Below are 24,131 nucleotides of genomic sequence, written 5' to 3' on the forward strand. Positions count from 1 at the left end.
TGTACTGAAAAGTAATTTATTCAGTGTAAATTCAAAGGAGATTCCACCATTCATTACAAGACCACACAGCTGGTGTTGAGACTGTACTCCAAGATATAGGCAGGGTAAATCTGTTGCTTCTCAAAGATGACAAAGATGGAAGGGTCTGTCAGGTCATCCACACAGCTGTCATAAAGTCTGTTTGAATTGCTGGCTCTGGGTGGAGGGCGACAGTACTGGGGGTTTCCCCTCACAAAGTCTCCAACAAGAACCTGAGCGACGAACATGCTGTAGCACCCTCTGTGGGAGGAGCAGTACTCATGGGAATAGCTGGCATCTCTGGCAAAGTAGCTTCCTAGGGAACAGAAAAAGCCACAGGTAAGACAATACACCAGCCAAGGGACAAACACATGCTAACAGCACTTTGGCAGGCAGCGATTCAACAACCCCAGCTGGCCCTATAGACATTCCTGCCAGGTGTTCCCACATCGGCTTATTTTAAAGCGCCGACAAACTCCAGTTCACATTTTGCCATCAACCTCCCAGACCCACCTCTCCAAGAGCAGGTACCTGAGGCAAAGAGAGGTATTTCTAGCCCTTCCTGGAATGGGATTGCTGTGGGTGCTACCTGAAGCAATGCAGATGCACACAGGTGAGAGTGCCCTAGTGGCAGGAGTGCATGGGTCAGGAACCATCCGTCACTTTGCACCCACATCGCCCACCTGGCTGGGGTTTGCAGCCCCTGCTGCTACAGTCCCTACACCCTTCTGCACTTGTACCTTTTCCATACATTGTCCCATGAGCTCCACAGAGTCTCCAGTCAAAGTTCTGCTCACAGATGGCGGACACATGGGATGGACTTGTGCCATGGAACAGGAGGCGCTCGTCCACCCCTTTCAATTTATTGAGCTTCTTCATCTTTTCTTTTTGCCTACAGGCAGGGGGGAAAAAAAAAAAAAAAAAAAAGACTTGTTATCCTGGTTCAAACAAGGACAATTTCCCAACTCAGCTCCTCCTACTTCTGGGTCATGGAGGAACAGTGACACAAAACGCTCTCAGTGGGGTTACTGCCTGCTTTGCACTTCTGCTGGTACCCTGCTGCACAGTTGGCTCCTGCCAGCAAAACAAAAAGTTCTCAGCATCACTATGGACTGTGTCACCCACAACTTCACACCACATGAGAGAGTAAAGAGATGAACATCTCTTGACTGGAAATTGGTCAGTTCCCGTGTTATATAAATTCTGAATACATAAATATGATTATAAAACTGAGCTGTATGAAGCCACAGTGAAGACTGTATGATCCCTGCCCCTATCTTTATCACAAAAAAAAAGTCTCCTTTTTTTTTTAACTCTCATATGGAAGAGGCTAAAACCAAAAGAATAAACCTGAAGCACCAAAGCTCAGTTATTATGAAGGAAAAGAATTTAGTTTTTGAATAACACTAGCAGGAATCACACACACATCTTGCTAGGGATAAAAGGCTCATTTCTACACATACAAAAGAACACAGATGCAATCCCAATAACCCAGTAACAGAGAGAGGAGCCCCACTCCCCTTCCAGGACTGCCCCAGGGGAGCCTCAGCCCCAGGGATCAGAGGGACACCCAGCACCTGAGCAATGGAAAGGGTCCAGACCAGCTCAGAAACAAAAAGAGAGCACTGTCCATGAAAAAATGGATTTTCTGTTATGGGACAGAGAAGAGCATTTAGAGGTTGCACAGGACTTATAACGGAATGTTTTACAGAGGAACTGTAGGTGGGAGAACGGAGGGATCAAGGCAGTCCAAGGAGGACAAACAGGAAAACAGATGGATAAGGGGACAAAAAGGACTGGTTGTGTAAAAACAGGCCACTGCCTGGTTAGTAGGCTTGTCTGGCCATGTCTGTCCTGTCTTCTCCTTAAACTCCCTTTCTAACTCTTACCTTGGTGATGGAGGCCCAATCTGTGTACATGCACATGTATGGGGGTCTGGATGCAGCAACTGGAGTAGGACCTTGGGTCTCATGGGTCAGATGTCCACAGCCCCAGCAACTGCAGCAAGTGAGGGCTTGTGCCAGCATGTGATCACCAGCCAGTGTAAGGCTGCACAGCCAGTGAGGAGGGTAGCTGGCCTGGGAGCCAGGTTTTGGGGCAGTCATAAGTCTGGGCCACCAGCCAGACCTGGGCAGAGAAATACATGGCAGTCTCACCTCTGCTGGGCTGCTGAATTTGGCAGCTCCAAATGTAGACTATGGGGGACAACAGATCAGGAAATACCAGTCTTCTCATATAGTAAGGATAATGAAATAAAACAGATACAAACCACTGAAAAATGTCCCAAAGAGTTGGGTTCTGGATCCTCTGCAGTTGGTTGATGCAGTAATTTTTCATTGTCTTCTCAAACAGCCTCTTGATTTTTCCATATTCTTGGGAATCGTAGCTGAGCTGTATCAACTGAAAATTTTTAAAGCACCAAAAATAAGGTATTACTGAGAGGAACAACTCCCAGTCCTTCCAAAGGAACCAGTAACCTTCTCAGATCTGCTGAAAAGCCCTACCACAAAAATCACAAGCTGCTTCTGTTCTTCCTGTTAACCCTCCTTTACCATCACTCCCCATGTGGAAGCACAGGCACTGACTGAGGAAATCAGTGCAATCCCATGAGAGCTTCCTTTAGAGGATGCACCTCAACATCTGGACTATTTTTAGCTCAGAGTAACCTGAAGTCGAAATGCACAGTAGTATTCAGGCTGGCGCAGAGCGAAAGTTTCACCTTAATGTGACATTCTAACTCCTTCCCTACAGGGCTAAAGGAAATACCCCCTTAAAATGCAATTCATCTGATTTATCAGAGGATGAAGTGCCTTGGGAGAGTACAAAGGACAGGTATGAGCAGCAGTGGCCTTCCTTACCCTGTGTGGTATCATAGGGGTTCTCAGAGAGCCTCCCAGGAAATGCACGTCTGTTCTGAATATGAAACTGTCAGTCTTGTTTCACATCGTAGTTGCTTATTTTATAAGACACATTTAAAAGCTGGTAACATCTCAATTGCCTTGAATCATGCTCTTGGAAAAATCAGTACAGGACACAGCTCTCCCCACCCACTGGAGAGCTGGAAAGTCTTACCTTGAACCCGATATCAGGTAGCGCAGTTTGGTCCCAGTGTGGAGGATAGACAGGATGTGATAGAGTCGTATTTTGGCTACAGAATAGAAAAACGAGCCAGTCAGCTGGTGATACTCCTCATCAAATCCTCCTTCTGGAGAATCCAACCACAGGCTCTAAAGCAGCCTTCGGACATCCATTCAGGAGCTATAGTTTGTTTTCTTTTTGAATGAACACACCTTTGGTTCAACCAAAACTTTAATTGAACCCTCAGCTTCACATGCACTGTCTGCTGGTGACTTTCTAAAACAAAGACAGCTCTAATTCAAATAAATCAGTAGGATAAATAACATTTATAGCAGATGTGTTCAAATTCTGTTAAGCTGAACTTCCTTTAGAAAAAGCCATAAGATAGGGTATCTCAAGCGCCTCTAGTTCACTTCATTTCAGTGGATTTGCCTGTTCTGTGTTTTAATGTATCCTCAGCTTTCCAAGGGATGACATCCATATGCACCACAGCTCTTGGGATTGGCAGTCCCTCTCTCCTAATCACTGCACAGTTTATTTATTAGTGTTGGGGCATAAATCAAGGAATAAAAATTCCTGGCACGGTTGTGTCAGCCCTATGTGGCCTTGCCTCTCACAGAGAGAGCAAATCTTCTCTAGTGGTCTCTCACCCCTGCCAGAGACTGCCACCAAATGTCCCTCCAGAGAGCTTCACAGACGCATTGCATAATTTACAAATACTGTCACCGCAAAATGTACTGGTAAGCCAGTCAGCAAAAGGTATCTAGAAACGAATTTAAGAAATACAAAATTGCATTCTAGGCAGGTAGGAGGAACTTCTTAGCAGAAAGGTGCTGTCCTCTAGAGACACTGTTAACCAATGAATGTGTATTACCTTCCATCTTGTCCACCTTCAGACTGTTTAGGCAGTCGAATAACTCTTCTTTGAGTTTGAAAGAGCACATTTGTTTGGACCATGTCTTGAAAGAAAAACACAGTAACTCAATAATGAAATAATTCATTGTCTAGGGACAGGCTCTTACATGTTAAGTAAAAATAAAAGAGGAGATAGCCCAGAATATTGCATTGTGGTACTCCCTCTATCTCACCCACCCAGGCCAAACTTCATAACCATTCCCACTTGCACTGCTCCTACTTGGAGATCAGCAAGCTCAACCACCTGCTAGCACAGGCTGTGAAACTTGAAGGCAACCAAGCACCAACTGCACCTGCACTTGTATTCACATCCAGGCTGCTGGCCAGAGAAAACCACATCTGATGGCAGGCCTATAGCAGGAAAGAGTTTTCAGTGCAATGGGGGCTACAAACCTGGCTTTCCAGGCAGCACAGGGCTGCACCATGGTGCTAAAAGGAAAGCCTGCTCTCCCTTCTTGGTCCTGTAACAATATCACAGAGCACATGCTGTGTGACATGGCTAATTAACCATTGTTTCCTCCTTTAAACAGCACTCTTTATTCATACCAGGAAACACTTAAAGCTTGGAAGGCTAACAGGAGTTTTAAGATGGGTAAATAAATTAGAAACAGAAAAGCATTTTTAATTTTCCTATTTCTCTCTCTGTGCAATCAGCCCTAAATTTTTGTTTGCTGCATTCTGTGCTTTCTCTCCTCCTAAGTAGCTCGCAAGATGTTCACCATGGGCTCACTTCTTCACCTTTTGACTTTTCAGTGCCTTTCTTTCTTTTCTCTCATTTCTCCTTTTTAGTTGTATAAACGCAAATGCGTAAGGTGCCATGAAGCATGTACTCTCAACTCTTCTTCTGAATGTACAATATTGTCAGGGATGGTTTTTTGACTACAGATGCCCACGTGTAGAAGCTCAAGTGGGGCATCTCAAAACTGCAGAGAAATTTACCTGCTGCTCAAGTTCTACTTGGAGAAAATTTGCAGGAGGAAAAAGAGCTGTTCAAAGAGGTGCAAACATAGTGTGAAAACCTTCAAGCCAGCTGCGCTGTGTAATGAACTTAAAACAAGGAGATACTTCACCTGCAAAGTCTAACTTATACTGCTGAGAACCAGCCCTGAAAAAAATAACACCATTCTTGTCAGCTAGATATTCATTCTCCAGAAATGCAGATGTTACAGTGGCAGAGACATGATCTGGGTGCTGCAGAAAGAACAAGGAAATGACACCTGTTAGAAACCACCCTTTGTTTAGGTGTTACTGTGGGGAAACACCAATGTTCTCCCAGGTCCCTATCACGGGAGGATGTTCTGAAGTACGTCTCTAAGGCTTCAAGCATTTTGTTCTGCAGCGACGGAGGGGGTACCCCACAGAGCACAGCTGCTTCTAACAACAGCAACAAAGCAGCCTTCAGCCTGTGTGGTCAGCTCCAGCCAAAAGATGTCTGTCAGCTCTGAAAAATGCACCCGCTTTCAAAGCCAGTCCCTTGGAAGCTTTCACAGAGCTCCAGTCCTGCTTTGGGGGGTAATTAATAAGACAATTCCACCCAGGCACTGGAGCAGCACTGCAAGGGCACCCAGCAGTGCGTGCAGAACACACCAGCTGCAGAACAACATGCGCTAAGTAACTCTCCAAAGATGGTTTAACAAAAGCTTTTGGCATGAACAGCAGATGAATCTCACCTCTTTCCCATACTCAATCCACTGATTGGAATCATCGAGCCAATACCAGACATACTCCATTTCAGGAGCACACGGATTAGTCAGGAGACAACACAAGTGCAGAAGAGCTGATGGGCACCTGGCTGCTTGCTCTGCCCTGTATCAGAAAAGAAATCCAGATCAAAGTAGGGGTCTTTTCCAAAGCTGTCAAACTATGCAATATCCCTGGTCTATTCAGAAATCTATTAACTTCTCAAAAAAGGAGACCACCTCCAGCTGGGAAGTGGAGGTTTGCCCCAGAACTGGGGACCTGGTGTTTGGACATTTATGGGTCACGGTAAGCACCACAGAAACGACCCTGACCTCTCTGGCTTGGACCTGTGCCACTGATTTTCCCTAAAACGTATCTTCCTAAAAATCACATTGTAAGAAAATACACTTGACATAGAGATTTCCCTGCAGCCCATAGAGAAGGCCATGGTGAGACAGCTGTTCCCCTGCAGCCTGTGGAGGACCATGGAGCAGAGATCCACACTGCAGCCCATGGAGAACACCATGCTGCAGCACGTGGACAGGCCCTGAGGGAAGCTGCAGCCCATAGAGAGGAACCCATGCTAGAGCATGTTTATCCTGAAGGACTGCCGCCCATGGGAAATGAACCATGCTGGAGCATGAGAAGTTTCTGAGAATGATGGAAGAGTAGATGGCAAATCTTACAGACTGAGGACAACATCTATTTCCCTTCCCCTCTGCGTTGCTTTGGTAGGGGGAGATAGAAAAGTCAGGAATGAAGGAGTGAAGTTGAACCTGGGAATATGTGGAGGGGGCAATAGGTGATCTAATTTTTTTTCCTCATCATTTAAATCTATTTTAACTGGCAATAAATTAACTTCCCCTAAATCAAGTCTGTCTTGTCCAGTGATCACCTTGTCTTTATCTCAGCTCATGAACTTTCCCATCTTATTTTTCTCCTTGCTGTCCTGTTGAGAATGGGGAGTGAGAGAGCAGCTCTCACTTGGAGGAGGGGATATCATTACTTACCAGCAAAGTCTCTGCTTTGCACTCTATCCTAGACACAGCACCTATAAAGAGAAGATGAAACAGCTAGCCACCAATAATTCCAATTCATGGGATTTTACTTTGCTTCCTGCTGTGCTTCACCCTCCATTTATTCTCCCAGTTTTGGACCCAGACAACACTTTTTTATGTATCTCATCACTTTACTGCCCCTACAACGTTGCCTATCATGGATCACACATCCATAGCCAAAAGCTGCCCACCTGCCAGCCATCAAGATTGCAAGGGTCTGTGACAGAGCTACTCTGAGCTGCCTGAAGAATCTGAGCACAATATTGAAACAGAAACTGGAAATGATCATGTATCCAGCTCTGACGCCCTTTGTTCTTTGGCAGGGATCAGGAGTATTCAGAGCAGGCCAATGGGAGGAAATCGTTACAGGAGCAGCTCTCTCACAGAGCTGTTTACAGTGCAAAGGTCCATGAAACAAAGGCTTGGCAGCCCTGGACTGCCAGAACAAAGAGCAAGGAAGAACCCAGATCTCCTTCGCAGACAGAGCTTGTTCCAGTGCTGCCTTCAGACCACAGTGGCACTGTGTACACAGTAACACTGGCCAGGCCTGTTCCTAGAAAAATGTTCCAAATTCTCCTTCTCCCCCATTGCAGGACATTCAAGAGATCCAGTGCTACCAGGAGATTTTTTTTTTTTTTGACATGGCTGTCCCTTTTTTCCCCTCTGCACAGCACCATGCTGCTGCTGCTGGCATGGCTGAAGAATTTGAAATTTGTGGATTTGAAGGATGGGATTTGAGGGGGGAGGTGGGGAGAGGAAAAATGGAAAGAAAAGCAGGGAAGTGGGGTGGGATGGTGGTTTCCAGGCAGCTTTTCTCCACTGCTGTCCCCTTCTCTCTTCCCTCTATCCCCACTCCAGAGATGGATGCCAACCCCTGCCAGCTCCCCTGCCAAGATGGGGCTCCCAGTCTGCCCTAATCACATGAGCTTTCAAAAATGTCCGCTTGTGTCTCACTTTCTTTTTCACTTTCCAGCATTTCTGCTCCGTGCTGGCATTTTCCACTCACCAACTAACCCCCAACTAGAAATAAACAGAGGTGAAACACTTAAAAAGCAGACAGAAATATTTCACTGGCAAGAGAGCTAGCGCCCTTCACGTTTAGCTGAAGATTTCGCTACGTGGTCTTGTGCAATCGTAAAGTTGCTTTTTATATCTTAACGGGAGTAACTTTATACAGAAGAAATTTTATACTTAAAAAGCAACCTCATGCTACCTTTTCCCTTACTCAAGAAGAAAAGACGAATGAATGAAGATACAACTTACAGTATGACAAAGTGCAAGCAGGTATCCCTCCAGCAGACCTTAAAGCCAAGCCCACAAGCTATAAAATCCTGAACTTCCTGTGTGTCCGACCCTCCCCGCTCAGCTGCAGCCTGGGAAGGCTGTCAGAGCCCGGCATACGCCATTGCCCTGGCACAGCTCTGTCCTCGGGCTGCCCTGTCACCACCCTCGGGAGCTGAGGGCATCAGCCCTGCGCCGGCCAGGCTGGATGAGCCTGCGCAACCCTTGCTCCGCATGGCAAAGGTGCCCCGGGTGCAGTAACGCCTTCGAAAGCAAAACACAGCTGGCCTGTGAGAGCTCCCCGTGAACTCCCCACAGCACATGTGTACCTCACAGCGTCCCTCGCAGCCTCCTGCCGTGGGACCACGGCTGCCTCTCTCTCCCGGTAGCTTAGGAAGCGGGGCTGAGTAACATTTCCTCCCGGTTAATGCCACAGACGCATGCGCACCTGCCAAGCACGAGCAGGCCGGCCCAGGGCTTCGGCGGTGATCTGCAAAACCAACATCACTACGAACCAGAGTTTATCCCTACTTCTGGGTTCCTGTCACCGCACACCAGCACTTACCTAAAGCCAGTTCCTCCCTGTCGGTGATTGAACACGGACTTGGCCGGGTGCATGCAAAGCCAACTTTTATTGTACAAGGCACATCTTTATATGCTGTTACAAACTACCAGTTCAGCAGCTACAAAACTTCAGTTTCTAAGGTTACATGTTTTACATCTCCGACGACTACAGATTACAGTCTCCTCTCCCAATTTCCCTTTAACTATACTACTCTTTGTTTCTCCTCCTGCTCTCTGTCTTGCCTCTGCCAAACACGGCCTGCCCGTCTCTCCCAAGACCCCACGCCAGACAGAGCCATTCTCCATGGTGGCATTCTGAACCCCCACACTCCCAGCCTGCCGGTGGCTGGGGTATTCCGGACCTTCTCCTTCCTGCAAGGAGCAGCTTCTGCTGGACATCATTCTTGGAAAGCCAGCAGCTGGCGTTGGCTTGCAAAGTGACCCGCAAATCTCAGTGCAGAAAGTGGATGCCACTCTCCCCAGGGTTAGTGATGGCACTGGTGGGGGGTTTGCAGCAAGCAGAGCCACACTGAGTAACACAAACGTGTGTGCCGAGCACAGAGCCCCACGAGACAGGCTCACTCAGCCCTCCGAGCTCTGCACAGTCCCAGGTGTTTATGTTCCTGTACCTTGAAGTCTGGTGCTCCTCTCTGCTCTTCCCCACAGAAATCAGACAAGGTTTAGGAGCTTTCCAGCCTGACCTCCAGCCTTTTAGAAGCTGACAGCGTTCCCCAGCAGAGCTCTGAGGCATAAAGCTTAACAACAAGTCAAGTAGTCTTGACTATGCAAACTTGTTCAGATGCAAGCATTTCTTTGACCTTTTTTTTTTTTTTTTTTCACAGTTTGCATTCTTGAATTGCCCAGAACATTTTTCTTTCCTGGTGATCCAGTCACACCAGATTAGTAGTGGCTGAAACACAAATTTCTGAGTCTCCGGAAAGGGTGCACTCTGAGTGCATCCTATAGACGTAGCATTAAAACGAACAAACCAACCAACCCAACAACCAAAAAAACCACAAAACCCCTACTGCACGCACACACACACACACACACAAAAAACCAAAACAAAATCCACAGATGTGTTTATGAAGTTGAACTCTCTCGCTTCTGGCTGTTCTTGAAGCTCTTAGGCCTACTGAGGCCTACTGAGGCCTAGGAGCTTCGGTAAGCATGAGATAGCAGCTTTAGGAAGAGCATTCTGGCTTGGTAGAAAATGTTTACATATCTTTGCTGGGAGAAGTACACCATCCTCTCTAAAAACAAACAACTCTCCACAAACTGGAAACTTGAGCTCACCGTAAACTGATACTTTCCGAACATAGTATTTTTTATTATTATCCCTTTTAATTGCAATGTCATTTGTGGAGCTGTTGAACCTCTGATTTCTCAACCATGGTACTATATCTGTCTGCATTTCCAGTATCTGACAGGTCTTGGAGCAGTCATCCTATGTATAGCCCTGCAAGATCATATTCCTGCCCAGTCAGCAGAGACACCCAAGTGTGGTTTCCCTGCATACATCAAATGATTTATCCTTTATAAAGAAACCATGGTCCAGCAGGTAGTGTTACAAAGTCTCCTCCCAGGAATTTCAATTCTCGTTCATGTTTTCTCTTCAGAGGAAATGGACAAAGAAGGGACATTTCACCCTTTCTCTATGCCTCTGTGAAACACAGCAGCTCTGTTGCAATTTCAGACTGCTCCAAGGTTAGATGTGGGAGTAATGATGCCACAACAAGTGCACACTGTGTTCACAGGGGTATTGCAGCCTCGGACCAGGCTGGCAGTACCTCGTGCTTCTACCTTAAGATGTGTAAAATCCCCCAAACCAGTACCTAAGTGGGTGGTCTCAGGAAATGTTGGGGTGATTGGGCTCACCTGGTTCTGCAAAGTCTTCTGCAGATTGGTCCCCCAGCCACCCACACTGGATCCCAGCCATGGGGTGCTGTGGGTATCGCCATCCCTGGGGACAATGGCCACGGTGAGAAGGTGTTCCAGGGGGTTCAGCTTCAGCAAAGCCTGGCACAAGGAGGGACTGGCTCTTGTCTGGGAACCTGGAAGCATTTCCAGATCTCTCTTGAATCCATTCTATCATTTAAAGCCAGTACCTTCTCCTGTAAATTGTGATGGTTTCCATAGTGAGGATTTTCCCAGCGAGACTGTATTTCCTGTTGGACAGTGTCCAGCAGCTTGTAAATTAAATTGTGGGAGGCTAGTGGGGAAACAAGCCCTGCAACCACACTGTTGCTCTCCCAGCTTAATTCAGCACAGGAACAGGAAGCAGTCATTACAAGAATAATAATTCTCAATTGCTTTGAAAAAACCCCAACTTTAGTTCCAAAATTTTACATGTTTCAGTAGATTACATTTGGTTTGTAAACGGTATTTTGTTTTTATTTTAGGTACATAAATGTTTGATACAAAGGATTAAAAAATGGTCCATGTTCTGCTGTTCCTCTTTCCAGCAGGAGTCTCAGCATGCTACTTCCCATCTTTTAGGAAATGATTAACAATTACATGATTGTAAACAGCTAATTACTGTTTTATCTGGACATAACATTGTCTCATTAATAATGTAAACTAAAGTAATCCAATAATGGAAACCTTTCTCATGCCATTATCTCAAATTAAGATTTATGGATTGAATCAGCAAGTCATGTGCAATCAGCAAGTTAAAGCTTGGATGTGAAATCACTCACTTCTTCTTACAGCACTAAAAGATGTGCTTATTCAGGAACCTGCCCAAGTCTCATCAGTGGTCCTGTCTAATTAAAGGAGGAATTGTATTTCACTGGAGCTGGGCCAAATTTTGAGTTTTCAACTTCACTGGTGAGGAGTAGATCTGGGAAGTCAGGGGTGGGACCAGGATCTATTCTGTCATATTCTAGTTGATATTTAGCTGATTTTTTTTTAATGCATTTGTACATTTTAAAATGTCATTCCATAAAAGTAAAATTCAAAGTTGAAAGATTATTTGCAAGCTAAAAAAACTCATCCTGCTTATACAAAAATCAAAGCAAAAACATTATGATCTTACTTTGCTAATACTTGAATTTCAAATATCTTCTCATTAGCTGAACCTTCACTTTCTGGTGAACAAAATTTTATCCCCCTGCCTTCCCCTTTCCAATCAATCTACCTTATCTCTAACTTGCTGTCCCCAACCTTTCCCCTTGTCCGCGACGAGGCTACTACAGTGGTTCTGTTTGAAACTTGCATTTGGCTTCCATGTATTGGATTCTAAGTTCTGCAACATGCCTCCTTCCTCTATTTGCCAAGTTAGGAAAACAAAATATTGTCTCTGTACTCACACACGCACACACATACTCAGTTTTACTCAAGACTGGGCTAGGCTGCAAAATTAGGATCTCGGTTTCAAAGACACTGCAGGCAAAGCAAGCTCATTTCAGAGAACTAATTTGCTCTTCTGAAAAAAGGGCAGGAAGAGATCCCAATTGGCAAGCTTAGGAACACTTGCAGCATGGTTTTGGCTCAGTCATCCTCATTTGCACTGACTAAAAAGAATAAAAGCATGGCCTGCTTTTGGTAGGATCAAAGGTGTCAAAAATGGAGTAATATATTTTTATCGTCTTCTGTGAGTTTCTGATGGTTTTCTCAGTAAGTCTTGATTTCTTGTTGGACAACTTCCAGCAGTAACTGTAGTTTGTGTGTAAGATAATCTGAAAGGGTGGAAAAAAAGGAAGGAAGCTTAGTCCAGAGGAAATCCTGAGATATGGCTGAAAATCAGAACATCAGCACTGATGGCTGGAGCACTTTATGTTGGCAGATCACTGTATCTGTTTCCTTTCTTGCTGTATGTTTTCTTCTATTCAGTGGTTACTGATGCACCTCCATCCAACACCAGATCAAAGGAAAACAAGACTTGTAACAGAAATAACAAATTAAATTCAAACCCGGGCTCTCATTTCTGAAAAAGCATTGTGCCACCATGCCTACATCCAAAGGAAATCTGTACTAGGCACTGCATGGAGTGGAGATGTACTTCATTTCCATGGCCACATTTGTGCCCAAACTATCCTGGCCTCTTCGCCAAGAGGACAGGCCTCTGGCAGCACTCTTCTCCTACCAGTCCTCTCCCCAGCCTTTCAGCTAGTAAGTTTGTGCGTGAGGTTACAGTGTCTGCCTGTCTCTCCATCCTAACTTTTCGTCTTGTCGCTCCGTGTCAGACAAATTTGACCCAGACCTAGCGATCCCAAAGACATGATGAAGTTCAGTAGGATCCAGGGATGCGGTGCAAAAGCAACCGTCTCTGTTCCCCCTGTTGGTAGACCTCAGCTTTGTCTTTGTTAAAACAAATTTGGCCATGGAGGCTGTGCATTGGGAAAGACATTGGAGGAGTGCCAGGGGTCATGATTAAGGTTTCATGAGGTCTGTTGGTCGAGGAGCCATTTGCATTAGAGATGAGCCCTGGGAGCAAACCAGCATCCCCACCCCTGAGCCTCTTTAGGTCCACAATACTGGAAGTCAAGTGCATACTTACAAAACAGGTTGCGGCAGCGGTCTGACATCTGCCTGTGAATTATGAGGTAGTAGACTGGAAAACCACTCAAAACCATGGTGCATCCAATGCTAATGCTCACAGGGTCTGAGTAGAAAGACATTGCCACTGTGAAGAGGCAGATGATGGTAAAAGAGACAGGAACAAACAGGGGAACCTGGGGAAAAGAGCACAGAAGACTATCAGGGAAAACTGGTGGCTGTAGCCAATCAGTCTCTGTATGTGCCAACACACACTGTATTCATTTCTCCACCTAAAGAAGATGAGAAGAATCATATCCTGTCCTGCAGAGTGTCTCTGTACAATCAGACTGCAAACAACTGCATCAGCTTCAGAGCCCAGTGTGCCCTGTGAGGTGCATGCCTCCTATATTCACGTGCACCAAAATTTAAACTTCATTTGCAACTGGAAGCCAAGCAGGGGGAGAAGCCACCCTACACCCCACTGCTCTGTGAATGTCCTGCTCCTGTGCATGCACACACACACACACCCCTACTTGCCACCTAAAAACTGCTGAGGGAAAATCTGAAACCAAGAAAGTAGTGACACTTTGAATCAAACTGTTCTTTGCTTATAAAACTCACTACTTGTTTTGCCCTTCCTCCAGCTCACCTGAGACTTATAGTGACTAAACCAAGACAAACCAGACTCTATCTCTGTAGTACCTGCACCAAGAACATGAGATTCAGCGACACCATGGTGAAAATCAAAGCAGCACTCAGCACTTCAGGCATACCTATTGGGTGAGCCAATTCATCTGGGTTATTTGGAGAGCAAATAGGAATACTGCAGTAAATAATAAAACTGTGAAACAATCCCTCTGTCTCTGGATCCAAACTCAGCCAAGTAACTTCTCGCCATGGCTGGTGGAATGAAGGAGCTGCTCTCATCTAGGGTGACAATCTTTACCAGTAATAAAGATTGTATTTTGGATGCTCAACATGCCGAGTTGGAAGAGATCAGTTGCTCTAGGTGTGGCAGGCATCCAGCCATCAAACTTAGGTACTCTTGTTGTCTTTCCAGCCGGAGCATCCCCTGCCAGCCATTCCTACATGCACACAGTCACACTGCACATCTGCTTGAGAGGTGTGCGAGCAGACTGCTCCCTCCTCCTTCCCGTGTTTTCTCACCGTTTTTAACCCAAAATGCCGTAGAGATTTTAAGCACCAGCAGAGTCACACGCATGTCGCGCTCCGTTCTCCACCGGGCAGCGGCAGGGGACGGCCCGTGTGCGGCCGCTAGAGCGCAGCACGTGCCCGCGCCACCCGCCCGCAGCCCTTCCCTCTTGCACAGAACTGATAAAAACTGGGGAAAAGGCGGAGGGAAATCAGCCCAACTGACCAAAAGGCCAGTATTTCCCTCCCTCGCTCAATCAGCATTTAGGACCCGCTAGAAGTCTGAATCTCTGTTAAAAAAACAAAACAACCGGGCAAAATCTCAGCATCTGAAAGCAGCAGCAGTGCCACCCACTAATAAACCTCCCCTGAGAAGCTTGGTTTGAAAGAAAAAGCAAAAATGTATTCAGTTTGGTCCTGGAGGAGTACACGAATACAGCCAACCAACAAACTGGGAAACCTCAAGGCCTCTGCTAAATGTAAAGACTGAGAAGAAAAATTACCCCAAACTTTGCAGGAGGACACGCACAGCTCATGGAGGAGCCCTGCGGCTGCAGGAAGTGTTTCTGACCCCTGAGCTCCTCACTGCCTGGTGCCAGCAGCTCTGGAGGTCCTCTCTCTTCCCCGTGAGCTTCTGGCTGGAGGCACCATGCAGGGGTGACCAGAGTCAGGAAAAAACTGCGCCCACCTCAAGCACTGCCCCAGCCTGATACCTTCTGCACATTATCCAGCAGTGGGAAATGTGCCTGAGTGCAGGAAAGCTGCTCCAGCAACCAGCTCCAGCATCCCCTGCTGACATGAGGAAGATCCCAGCACCCAGCAGCATGAGAAAGGCCACAAAAGGGGCCCACTGCTTTACAATAGACAGTATTTCTATACCAGCAGATGATTCCTCCCAAGTCAGATTTTCTCCCTGGACCCCTCTGCCCATGCTCCTTTTCCCCAAGCCTGATACACTCCTGCTTCTCACAGCTAGAGCTGAGACTTACCTACCACTGAAATAACATCCAGGTAAGAGTCCCTCCTTGTAGCCCACAAGAGATGAGTGAGAGCACTGCTTTCTGTACATCTGCCAGCTCCAAGCCTGAAACTTTGTCCCCTGTAGCAAGCAGTCTGGTGACTCCATGTAGAACTGGCTTTATAGGTTTTACCACATCTGACTGTTTGGGCACATCAACCAATTTCAGGAGCTCCCCATATGCATTACTAAGCATCAGGGATTGAGACCCCTTGGAGCCTAAAGGGCTACCATGGCCATGTAATGCTGTAAATTAGCAAATCAAAGAGAGGAATGACAGGCCTGCACATTCTTGGCTGCCAGGTGTGTGCTGTGCATTTACCTTGAAGGGGCTGTGCAGCTCTGGGTGACGGTGGCGATGGACGATGAGCCCAAGGGTGGCTAATCCTATGAAGAGCCATCGGGAAAAGCTGAAGAAGTTCAGTAGATGGTAGATGTCTCCAATGCACACCATGGCAGTGACCAAAGGGAACTGAGCATTGTGAACATGAAATACAGTCATTAAAGCCTTGCTATGGTACTCTGATTAGGAAGGGTAATACGGATCACCTCCTCCAACTCCCCTGCAACTACTTCACAGCCCCAACATTTTGGAGGTCAGAGAACTTTACAAAACAATGTCACAGACTGAAGGCAAAAGACCTAAAGGCGCTATTCTGTAGTGCTACAGAAAGGAGTGATCATTTCAAGATCAGTACCATCTTTGATGCTTCATGTTCAAGACAGGGCAATTAAAACATGCATGATCCAAAAGCCTGCACTGCTTGTACACAGGCTATCTATAACGACATCTGCTAAGTTTTTAGTAGGTCAGCCAAGCTGCAACAGGCACTGCAGCACAGTTAGGATGGAGCTGGACCACTGCCATAAAAAACCCCCCTGAACAAACCAAAGTATCAGACCAGATTATCTCTACAAATGCTCATTCCTTGCATTTCCACCACACCTGGGAATTTTCAATTTCCAAATAGCAAAAGCCAGGCAGAGGTGTTTTCATAAGGCAATATCAAGCAACACCTGTGGCAGATGGTAGGGACAGTACTTTTAAAAAAGCTGTCTAAGGTTATAAGGCAGGGACTTCAAGGCTATACAGTTGGGTACCACTGCTGGCTCAAGGGGACTTAGTGCTTTCCAGCCATTTCCTGTATCCTGCCTTCTTTATTTTCCAGGGGGTAATTTAATGTCTCAACACCCTTTAAAACTCCTCAGTTTAACCAGTCTTTGCAAGAGAGACAAGACTGCAAACGAACAGAACACGTCACACAGCCAGATCTCCTTACCATTAACATGACAGCAGGAAGGGGTGTATGCCGTCGAATGTGGATCATGGAGAAGAGGGGAGGCCACTGTCCTTCCCTGGAAGCCACAAACAGAGTCCTAGGAAAAGACAGGCAGCCCTGTGCATTAACATCCTACATCCAGACTAGAAATGAGATCAGTCACTGGACTGACTTGAGGTATCAGGGCACCCTCTCCGTTTCCCAGCACAAGTCCACAGTTCTGCCTTTAGCTGCACCTTCATAGAATCATCAAATGTCTTGGGTTGGAACCCATCCCCCCTGCCATGGGCAGGGACAGCTTCCACTTTGGGGGCATTTGGAAGAAAACCCCAAGGCTGGGTTCCCAAAGCTCTCCCAGGACCAGTTCAATGCAGTGCAGAGCCCACCATCAGAACCACTGGCAGTGTCTCCTTGGGTGCCTTGTTAGCAGAGACCTTTGGGCATGTCCAAAGTGACCATGAATGATCTCAGGCTGGAAACAGGAGTAAGAAGGTCTCTTGCCATCAGAAAAGTAATTAATCTTTCCAGTGAAAAGGAAATGGAGGGATTACAAACTTCAGTCCTTAATAAGAGAAGCTGGTGAGTTTATGGAAGGGGATTGTGAGTTTTGAAGCCTATATTCTTGTGTGTACATATATAGAAAATACAAAGTGCAATCTCCTCAAATGGCAGATGATTTCCAATCCTCTGGTCAGCTGCTGGAAAATACAGTTTGTCATACTGCCAAGAGGCTAGCTACACACAAGAACAGCTACAAAATGAGAGCAGAGTTCCTTGCTCCCATCCTTCTTTGACTCGTGAAAGAGCAATTAAGGAGAAGACAATCACATCCAATTTTATAAATTTAATATCCACAAACAAACCATGCCAGAGCATCAGCTGGGCTGGAGCAGGGCCCAAAGCAGCTGGGACACAAGTGTACAACCAGTTTTATTGCTGTCTCTGTGGCTTTGCAGGGGTGTGGCTGGCAGGCAGCCAGGGAGGCCCCATCAGTGTTTATATGGGCTTTCTGCAGTGATTATGTTAATGATGCCAGGATGGGGAAGAGAAGGTCGATAAGGGATGCAAAGAACCTCTGTGCTGTGCAGAGACTTCTCATCCTCAAAGAAAACCACTATCTAGAGCAGCTAATGGGAAGGATCATCCACACCTGTATTTAATACAGGACTTCAGGGTAGTGGATCAGATAATTCATTAGCTTTCATGCTATGAAACATTCCTTTCAGATCAACTGATCTTTCCCTTTGCAATCAAAGCTGTGAAGCAGAACCCACCACAGAGTTTGCTCAGCTCCACAGGACCAGCACAACATCCTTCTTCATAAGGTCTGCCCTCCTCTCCAATTTCAAGGCTCCCATAAGGACAGGGACTGTGTCAGACATTGAAGCTGGCAAGTTAATTTTTCCATGGAACAAAGCTTTTCTTATTGCTATAACAAGACTTCTTGAACCTTGACTATTACTTTAGGGGTAGCCCACCCCAATGACATTTCACGGACTTCAAAGGAAAGTCCTCAAGGGAGAGTTTGCCTAGAGAGCCTCACAACAGAGGGACCCCATGCCCTGCAGCAGCACAGCTGAGTGAACCCAGTGAAAGAAGACTCGGTCTCACTGAGCAGCTGCCAACATCAACAAAGCCTTTAGTTCACCAAAAACATTGACATTTCAATTTAAACTGGGGATTTAAACTGAAGGGTAGGGGAGAAGATAAAAATCTTTCTTTGTGACCAGACCTAGATACCAAAGTCTGGACCTGGCCAGAAATAGAAAGAGTAGACACTTAGCCAAAAGGGACCATCCTGTAGCTGACAACTTGGGAGTCAAAAGCCTTATTTTTCCCACAAGAGTGGCTAAAATGCCACCATGTGGATGGGTAGTTGCACAGGTTGCCAGTGCTTCCCTCTGATTCAGTAAGCCAAAAGCATAATAGATCCTTAGGGATGTGACCTTGAAAATGTGAAGATTCCTCCATTCATGGTTCCAAAGCAGGACAGTGCGACAAGGACAGGGACCACGGAGATCAGGCTTTTGAAGGCTCGCTGCACAAAACTCTGGAGGAAGAAAAAACATGACTTGAGGAACATGTGGTGATCTCTAGGTGACATCAGGGTCAAAAAAACCCGAAAACTTCTTCCATTGAAGGAGTGATATATAAGTCATAAATCTCACCTTTTCTACTGTCATCTGCAGGTTATTTTTCATTATCTTTTAGGCACAACTAGATGAAGTTACTGTTGCCCAGTAATCAAGAAAAATTACAAAGCAATAAAGCATTTTATAGGAAAATCATCTCTGAAAGACTTGCCATGACCACAGCATAAGCTGGCCACACTGAGGAGATAACAATAGCAATGACAACTCACCACAGCCACAGCAGGAGAAGCCAGAACATCTTGTGTTCCCAGGACTGTGTAATACGAGACATTGGTGAGCATGTACCCCACAATTACCGTGATCACAGACACGATGACAGCCAGGGGGATATTTCTACAAGAAAGGAGAAAACACATACGCAAAGAACAAGCTGCTATCCCTTATTATGCACACTATTACTGCAGATTTTATCTGGTAGTACAATTGATTGCAGTCAGGTGAACCCACAAACATATTCCTCCCGTACTGCACTTGGGAAAGCTGTGCTACCCCCGAGGCTGGTAACCCAGGGCAGCTTCCTCCCAGCCTTACCGTTCAGGTTTGACCAACTCTTCACGCACAAAGCTGGTCTGAAACCTGCACGATGGGAAGAGATGGGGTGAGAGTCTGAGTCATGCTGAGGGCACCTGTCTGCTGCTGTGACGTGCCCTCCCATCGCACCTACCAGCCTGAGTATGCGAACATGCCTGCATAGAAAGCCAGGGGGAGCTTATCCAGAACCAGAGACTGTCGGTCAAAAGCATCCTGGAAGTGTTCGGTGTGGCCTGCAGAGGAGATAAACAACGGACACAGAGTAGGAAAATGTCAGAGACAGGCTTTCTTCCCTGTAGGATAACATCCCTTGTATCGCTTGCCCAGACCTGGGAAGAGTGTGATTTTCTTGGAGCCAGGTATTCAAATTCATTTCATTGCTTTAATTTCAGTGCTGTTGCTGATATGTTTACTTTCCTACAGCGACATAAAAAAAAACAACTATACCTTGTCCGGCTACGGAAGGCATTTCAGGAAGGGCAACAACAGTAGCTAGTTGTTTCCAACAGACCTCGCTATGGGAACAGGAGATCGTGGAGATGAGAAGATTGACGCTGTCCTCTCCTTTCCTCAGGCCCAAAATTAATTTGTTGGATTGACCCCCATGTTTTGTCCCCAGCCCCCTCAGCAGCTGGACACGCACTCCCCCTTTGATGTGGTGCAGCCAGTGAGGCGGCTAACTCAGTTCTCACTATGCTCCCTCCTGTTTCCTGCTGCTGGAGCACTGACCCCAGCCCTGTGCCGGCCAGAGCATGGGAACCAGGCTGGAGGAGGGGACAGGAGCAGGGAACTGCTGGTCTGACCCACCACCACTCACCCACAGGTGAGTGCAAAGCAAATAAAATTTTTGAAGTAGAGGTGTCTCAGATATTTACCAAGTCCCCTAATTTTCCTTCCAGTTCTCTACTTGAAATAATAAACCAAAACATACCAAAAAAAAAATCAGAGTCAGGATTTTCTCTAAATAATAAAAAAAAACACTTGGGGAAGAGACAAATGCTGAATGGCCTCCCATTCAAACACAGTCAAAAGGAGCTGCATTCCCAACATTTTCAAATCCAGGTAACCCAAGGTTCAGTTCCACGTCGATGTTCAATTTTTTATAATAAAGTCTCTTTAAGAGTAAGAGGTGTGAAGCTTGCCTAGTTGGGCTTCACCAGGCAAGGTGTGACATGGCATGGAGCATACAAAGTCAGGCCACTTCTATGGAGGTGCTTCTGCAAGAAGTTCAGTGACGAGATTTGGGCACTTGGGTTTGAAACGCTGGCCCAGCAAGTCTCTAAAATAAGCCTGAGCCAAAGAGAAGGTAATGGCAGAGGAAAGGACAAAAGTGCAACCAAAAAAAGCAGCATAAGGCAGAGGAATTAGGCAAAATTATTCAAAAGCACAAAACTGATTTTTAAGCACAAAAAAAATTCAAATTGAAAATAGGTTTGAAGAAAACTAACCCAAAATATAGGAGTGGGCCTGTTGGGGTACTTTTTTTATGTTCTGAAATGATGGCTGGTAAGTGATGGTGCATGAAAAGGATTTATTGCCTGCAACGCATTAATGAGCAATTTACAGTCCCCCATGAGTCACATTAAATACAGCCTGTCATACTGGAGTCTCTTGGTGAATTCTCCCTCCAGATGTCACCTGCACTTATCCTCCCCACCAGGGGACAGGTGCCAGGGCTCCAGATTGTCATTTGAAGGCATTCCTAACAATAATGGCTCAGGATTCCTAGCTGCAGGGCAGTCATTTAGTTCAGAGGCACTGCCAGCCCAAGGGGATCTTTGCATGTTCAAAGGAGCCAGCTCCAGACATCAGAAGGAAACATGAACATGGAGCCCACTGCCTGTGGTGTTCTCTCTGCAGAAGAAGGTAATAGCATGAAGAGGGAGCAGGCTTCATCCCTTGAGTGGGAATGCCTTGGGCTCTTCTATAAACCAAGGCTTGGATTAAAGCCAATACTCTCGTATTGTTCACAGAAGATACTACTGGTAGGGTTTTCCTCTCCCACTCTGCATGTGGGCATGAAATCCTGTACCAAGATCATTGTAAATTCACTAAATTACCACCCATCTCAATCTGGAGGTAAAAAACATTAGCTTAAGCCACAGAAAGGTTAGAGATGTCATTACCAGGGCTCCACTGAGGGCTGGTAACTCATTGCACAGTGTGACTGGCTCAGGGGATGCTGTCACATCCTAAACGTCTATCAAATACGTGCTGCTTTGGAAAGATTTTGAGCCACACTGGAAACAGGCAAGCCTGACTCCAAAGAAAGACCATCTGCAGAGGAAGGCGCCTGTATGACCCCGGGTAGGATCACACATCCTCTGGCACTAAGACCCACTAAATTTTGGAGAAAGCACCACCCAGCCAGGTGCATCAGCGCAGTGCAATGATGCGGCTTGTGCCAGCTACACCGGTCTCAGCTCCCAGCTAATTCACATTGTCATAGGTTAGCAAGCTAAGTCTCAGAAGTGATACTCTTCTTACAGCTTCCTCTATGACCTGACAGAACCTATCAGCTGGCCAGTTTGAATATGGACAATTGTTTGAGCCACTTGAAGTTGTGACTGCCTCTGTGATACACACTTAAGAATAGAAACCCTGAGGCAGAGGCTCTCTCTTGTTTCCAGTGCTGGGACAGGTGGCTGCGGGCCCCGTGCGGGGTCAGCGGGCCCGGCCCAGGCCCTGCTCGGGCCAGGCTGGGCCACGGCCATCCTGGAGCCGATGGACCTGTGCCACTCACAGAATCCCCCCCACAGCAGGGCTGTGGGCAGCCGGAGCAGCTGGGCTCCCCCCCCTCTCCACTTCGATAAGCCACATTCCAGCCACAAGGCCTAGGTGAGATTAACCCTTTTAGTGCTGTGAAGAGCTAAAAATCTGAGAGAAGAGAAAGAGGAGATGCTTAAAGCTGAAATTCTGTTGTAAAGCTATGATATATCCGAGTACCTGTTGTAATTTCAAGAAGATATAGAGGGTGGAGTGTTCAACTCGTGCTTGTTAACAAAAGCACCTGCGCCGAGATAGGCAGATGCTGACGCAGCTGTAATTTAATGAGAAGTTTGGACAGGGAGAGATGGAAACGATGAGGACTTTTGCTCCAAATGGGAAAGGAGAAAACCTCAGTTCCTAGAGATGATCCCAGAGATAGTCCTAAAGATGAAGATGAGGATGACCCTTTGCTCCCAGGGAAGGAGGAGAGCCTCTGTTCTTAGAGATTAAATGCTCCCAGAGATGGATGAAGAGAACTTTTGTTTCTGAACAGCTCAACCTTAAAATTGTACCCCAAAAACCTTCAAGAGTGGACCCTCGAAAGCAGTTGTGGGAAAAGCTGCAAGCTGGGGGAAGGGACTCACATGCGAGCAGAGAGACTCCTCTTCCTAAATGAACAAGGTTACTGTGGAAGTGGTAAACAGACTGAACATCTTAAGAGTTGTCTTTTTACGTTGTCAGTGGGAGAAGGGAAGAAGGTGGGGAGAGGAGAAGAGTTCTGAAAGTGTGGTATGATTTTTCTTTTCTTCTTTTAAGTCTGTTAATAAACTTCTTTATATTCTTTCAAAGTTGGTGCCTGCTTTGCGTTTCTCCTAATTCTTATCTCACAGAAGGTAAACAGTAATGAGTATTTTGGACCAAACGACTACACTAAATTGGTGTTTCCGCCCGGTTACAAACCCAACCCGCTACAACATCCAGCACATGGACAGAGAAAGCTCCTGGCAGCTAAGTGAGCACTGCACTTGTCACTTGGGACCGATAAAAGCCATGACGAGGGGACCAGCGAGCACCTTCCTTCAGCCATGCAGCAACACCTACCCTGGGCCAGCAGCATCATCCCTGGCACGATGATGAGTGCAAGAGCCAGGAGTTTGACAACAGAGAGAGCCGTCTGCAGCCGTGCGCTCCAGGTGACACTCCAGGAATTGAGGGTGAGGACCGTGTCTGGAGAGAAGACCACACTGCTACAGCTGCAGCCTGTGCTCGACACACACAGGAAAAAATACAGCAGCTCTCCCTGCCCTGGGGATGCTGGGGGAAGGCCGCATCTTTATGCCTTAGAGAGGATGCCTGGGGTGAGAGATGTCAGAAAACATTACAGGTGTGGTCCAGCATACAGTGTTTAAAGAGGGAGCTGAGTTATGTTCCTAAAAGGCAGCAGGAACCTGGTTCCTGCTGGGTGATCCACACCTGCCTGGGGGAAGAGTGTGGAACATCTCAGCAGCCCACTTTGCAGATTCCCTGTGCCAGTCCACACCAGTCTGGAGCAGGCAGGACAGCTTCATGGGCTGGATGCATCAGGGGAGGAGTCCAAAACCTTGAGCCTTACGCCCACAACCCATGTGGCTTTTGCGCAATTACACATGGAGAGTTTCTGCTCCCACACTTGGCAAAATCCCCCTACCTAGGGCTCCAGCTGGTCAAGAGGGAGGCCCATTCCCCTTCCTGGAAAATACAGTGGCCCAACACCATCACCTTGAATCAGAATATTTTGGGTGGCCAAGGAGGTAAGACAGGACTCCTATCTCACGGTTGTGCCAGGAAAGCCCATAAGTGCTCCTAGTCCAGGGCAGAGAGGCCAGGATGGACAATCCCATAAGTGTTAGTACTTACAGTAGCCCAGGAGAGACACGAGCTTCACCGCAGGCACAGGGGCAGCACAGGGGGCAAAAAATGGCTCCAGCATGTAGCGTCCAAATGCCAAGGAAACCACAGCACTGTTGGCAGGCCTGGATGGGGAGTGTGGGGGGAACCAAGCACAAACTGCTCTGAGGATGGCTGAAAAATGGCATGAGTTAAAACTGCACTAAACTTGGGAAGGGGAGCAAGTTTCCCCACCTGGCTTAATCCTCTTACCCATGCAGATGGTGAATTCCCATTGAGTTTTTCTCATAGGTTTTTCTCAGGAAATGGGTTAAAAACCACATGC

General features: G+C 46.7%; 2 protein-coding genes across 8 annotated transcripts in view; both read right to left on the reverse strand.

Annotated features, from left to right (window-relative positions):
• Positions 1–5,741, reverse strand: LOC116442618 (protein mono-ADP-ribosyltransferase PARP12-like). The gene is made up of 7 exons (XM_032105783.1): positions 5,682–5,741; positions 3,971–4,055; positions 3,091–3,223; positions 2,877–2,931; positions 2,288–2,418; positions 759–910; positions 1–334 (listed from the first exon to the last, which is right to left on the reverse strand). The coding sequence occupies exons 1-7, from the start codon at positions 5,739–5,741 to the stop codon at positions 54–56; spliced, it is 897 nt and encodes a 298-aa protein (XP_031961674.1). The 3' UTR covers positions 1–53.
• Positions 2,287–24,131, reverse strand: part of LOC116442712 (cystine/glutamate transporter-like) — a 27,790-nt gene continuing 5,945 nt past the window's right edge. For 3 of the 7 annotated variants that reach the window (XM_032106042.1, XM_032106041.1, XM_032106040.1), the window contains 14 exons: positions 23,816–23,931; positions 23,021–23,146; positions 19,344–19,443; positions 19,211–19,255; positions 18,889–19,012; positions 18,473–18,576; positions 16,527–16,623; positions 15,569–15,718; positions 13,096–13,270; positions 6,702–6,742; positions 5,682–5,817; positions 5,082–5,202; positions 3,971–4,055; positions 2,287–3,166 (listed from right to left, as the gene is read on the reverse strand). In XM_032106042.1, the coding sequence (XP_031961933.1) occupies positions 5,758–5,817; positions 6,702–6,742; positions 13,096–13,270; positions 15,569–15,718; positions 16,527–16,623; positions 18,473–18,576; positions 18,889–19,012; positions 19,211–19,255; positions 19,344–19,443; positions 23,021–23,146; positions 23,816–23,931 (1,138 nt within the window). In that variant the 3' untranslated portion in view covers positions 2,287–3,166; positions 3,971–4,055; positions 5,082–5,202; positions 5,682–5,757. The other 4 variants (XM_032106045.1, XM_032106046.1, XM_032106043.1 and 1 more) reach the window with 4 other exon arrangements.

The sequence above is a fragment of the Corvus moneduloides genome, chromosome 4, assembly GCF_009650955.1.
Source record: "Corvus moneduloides isolate bCorMon1 chromosome 4, bCorMon1.pri, whole genome shotgun sequence".
In the NCBI taxonomy this organism is placed as follows: domain Eukaryota; kingdom Metazoa; phylum Chordata; class Aves; order Passeriformes; family Corvidae; genus Corvus; species Corvus moneduloides.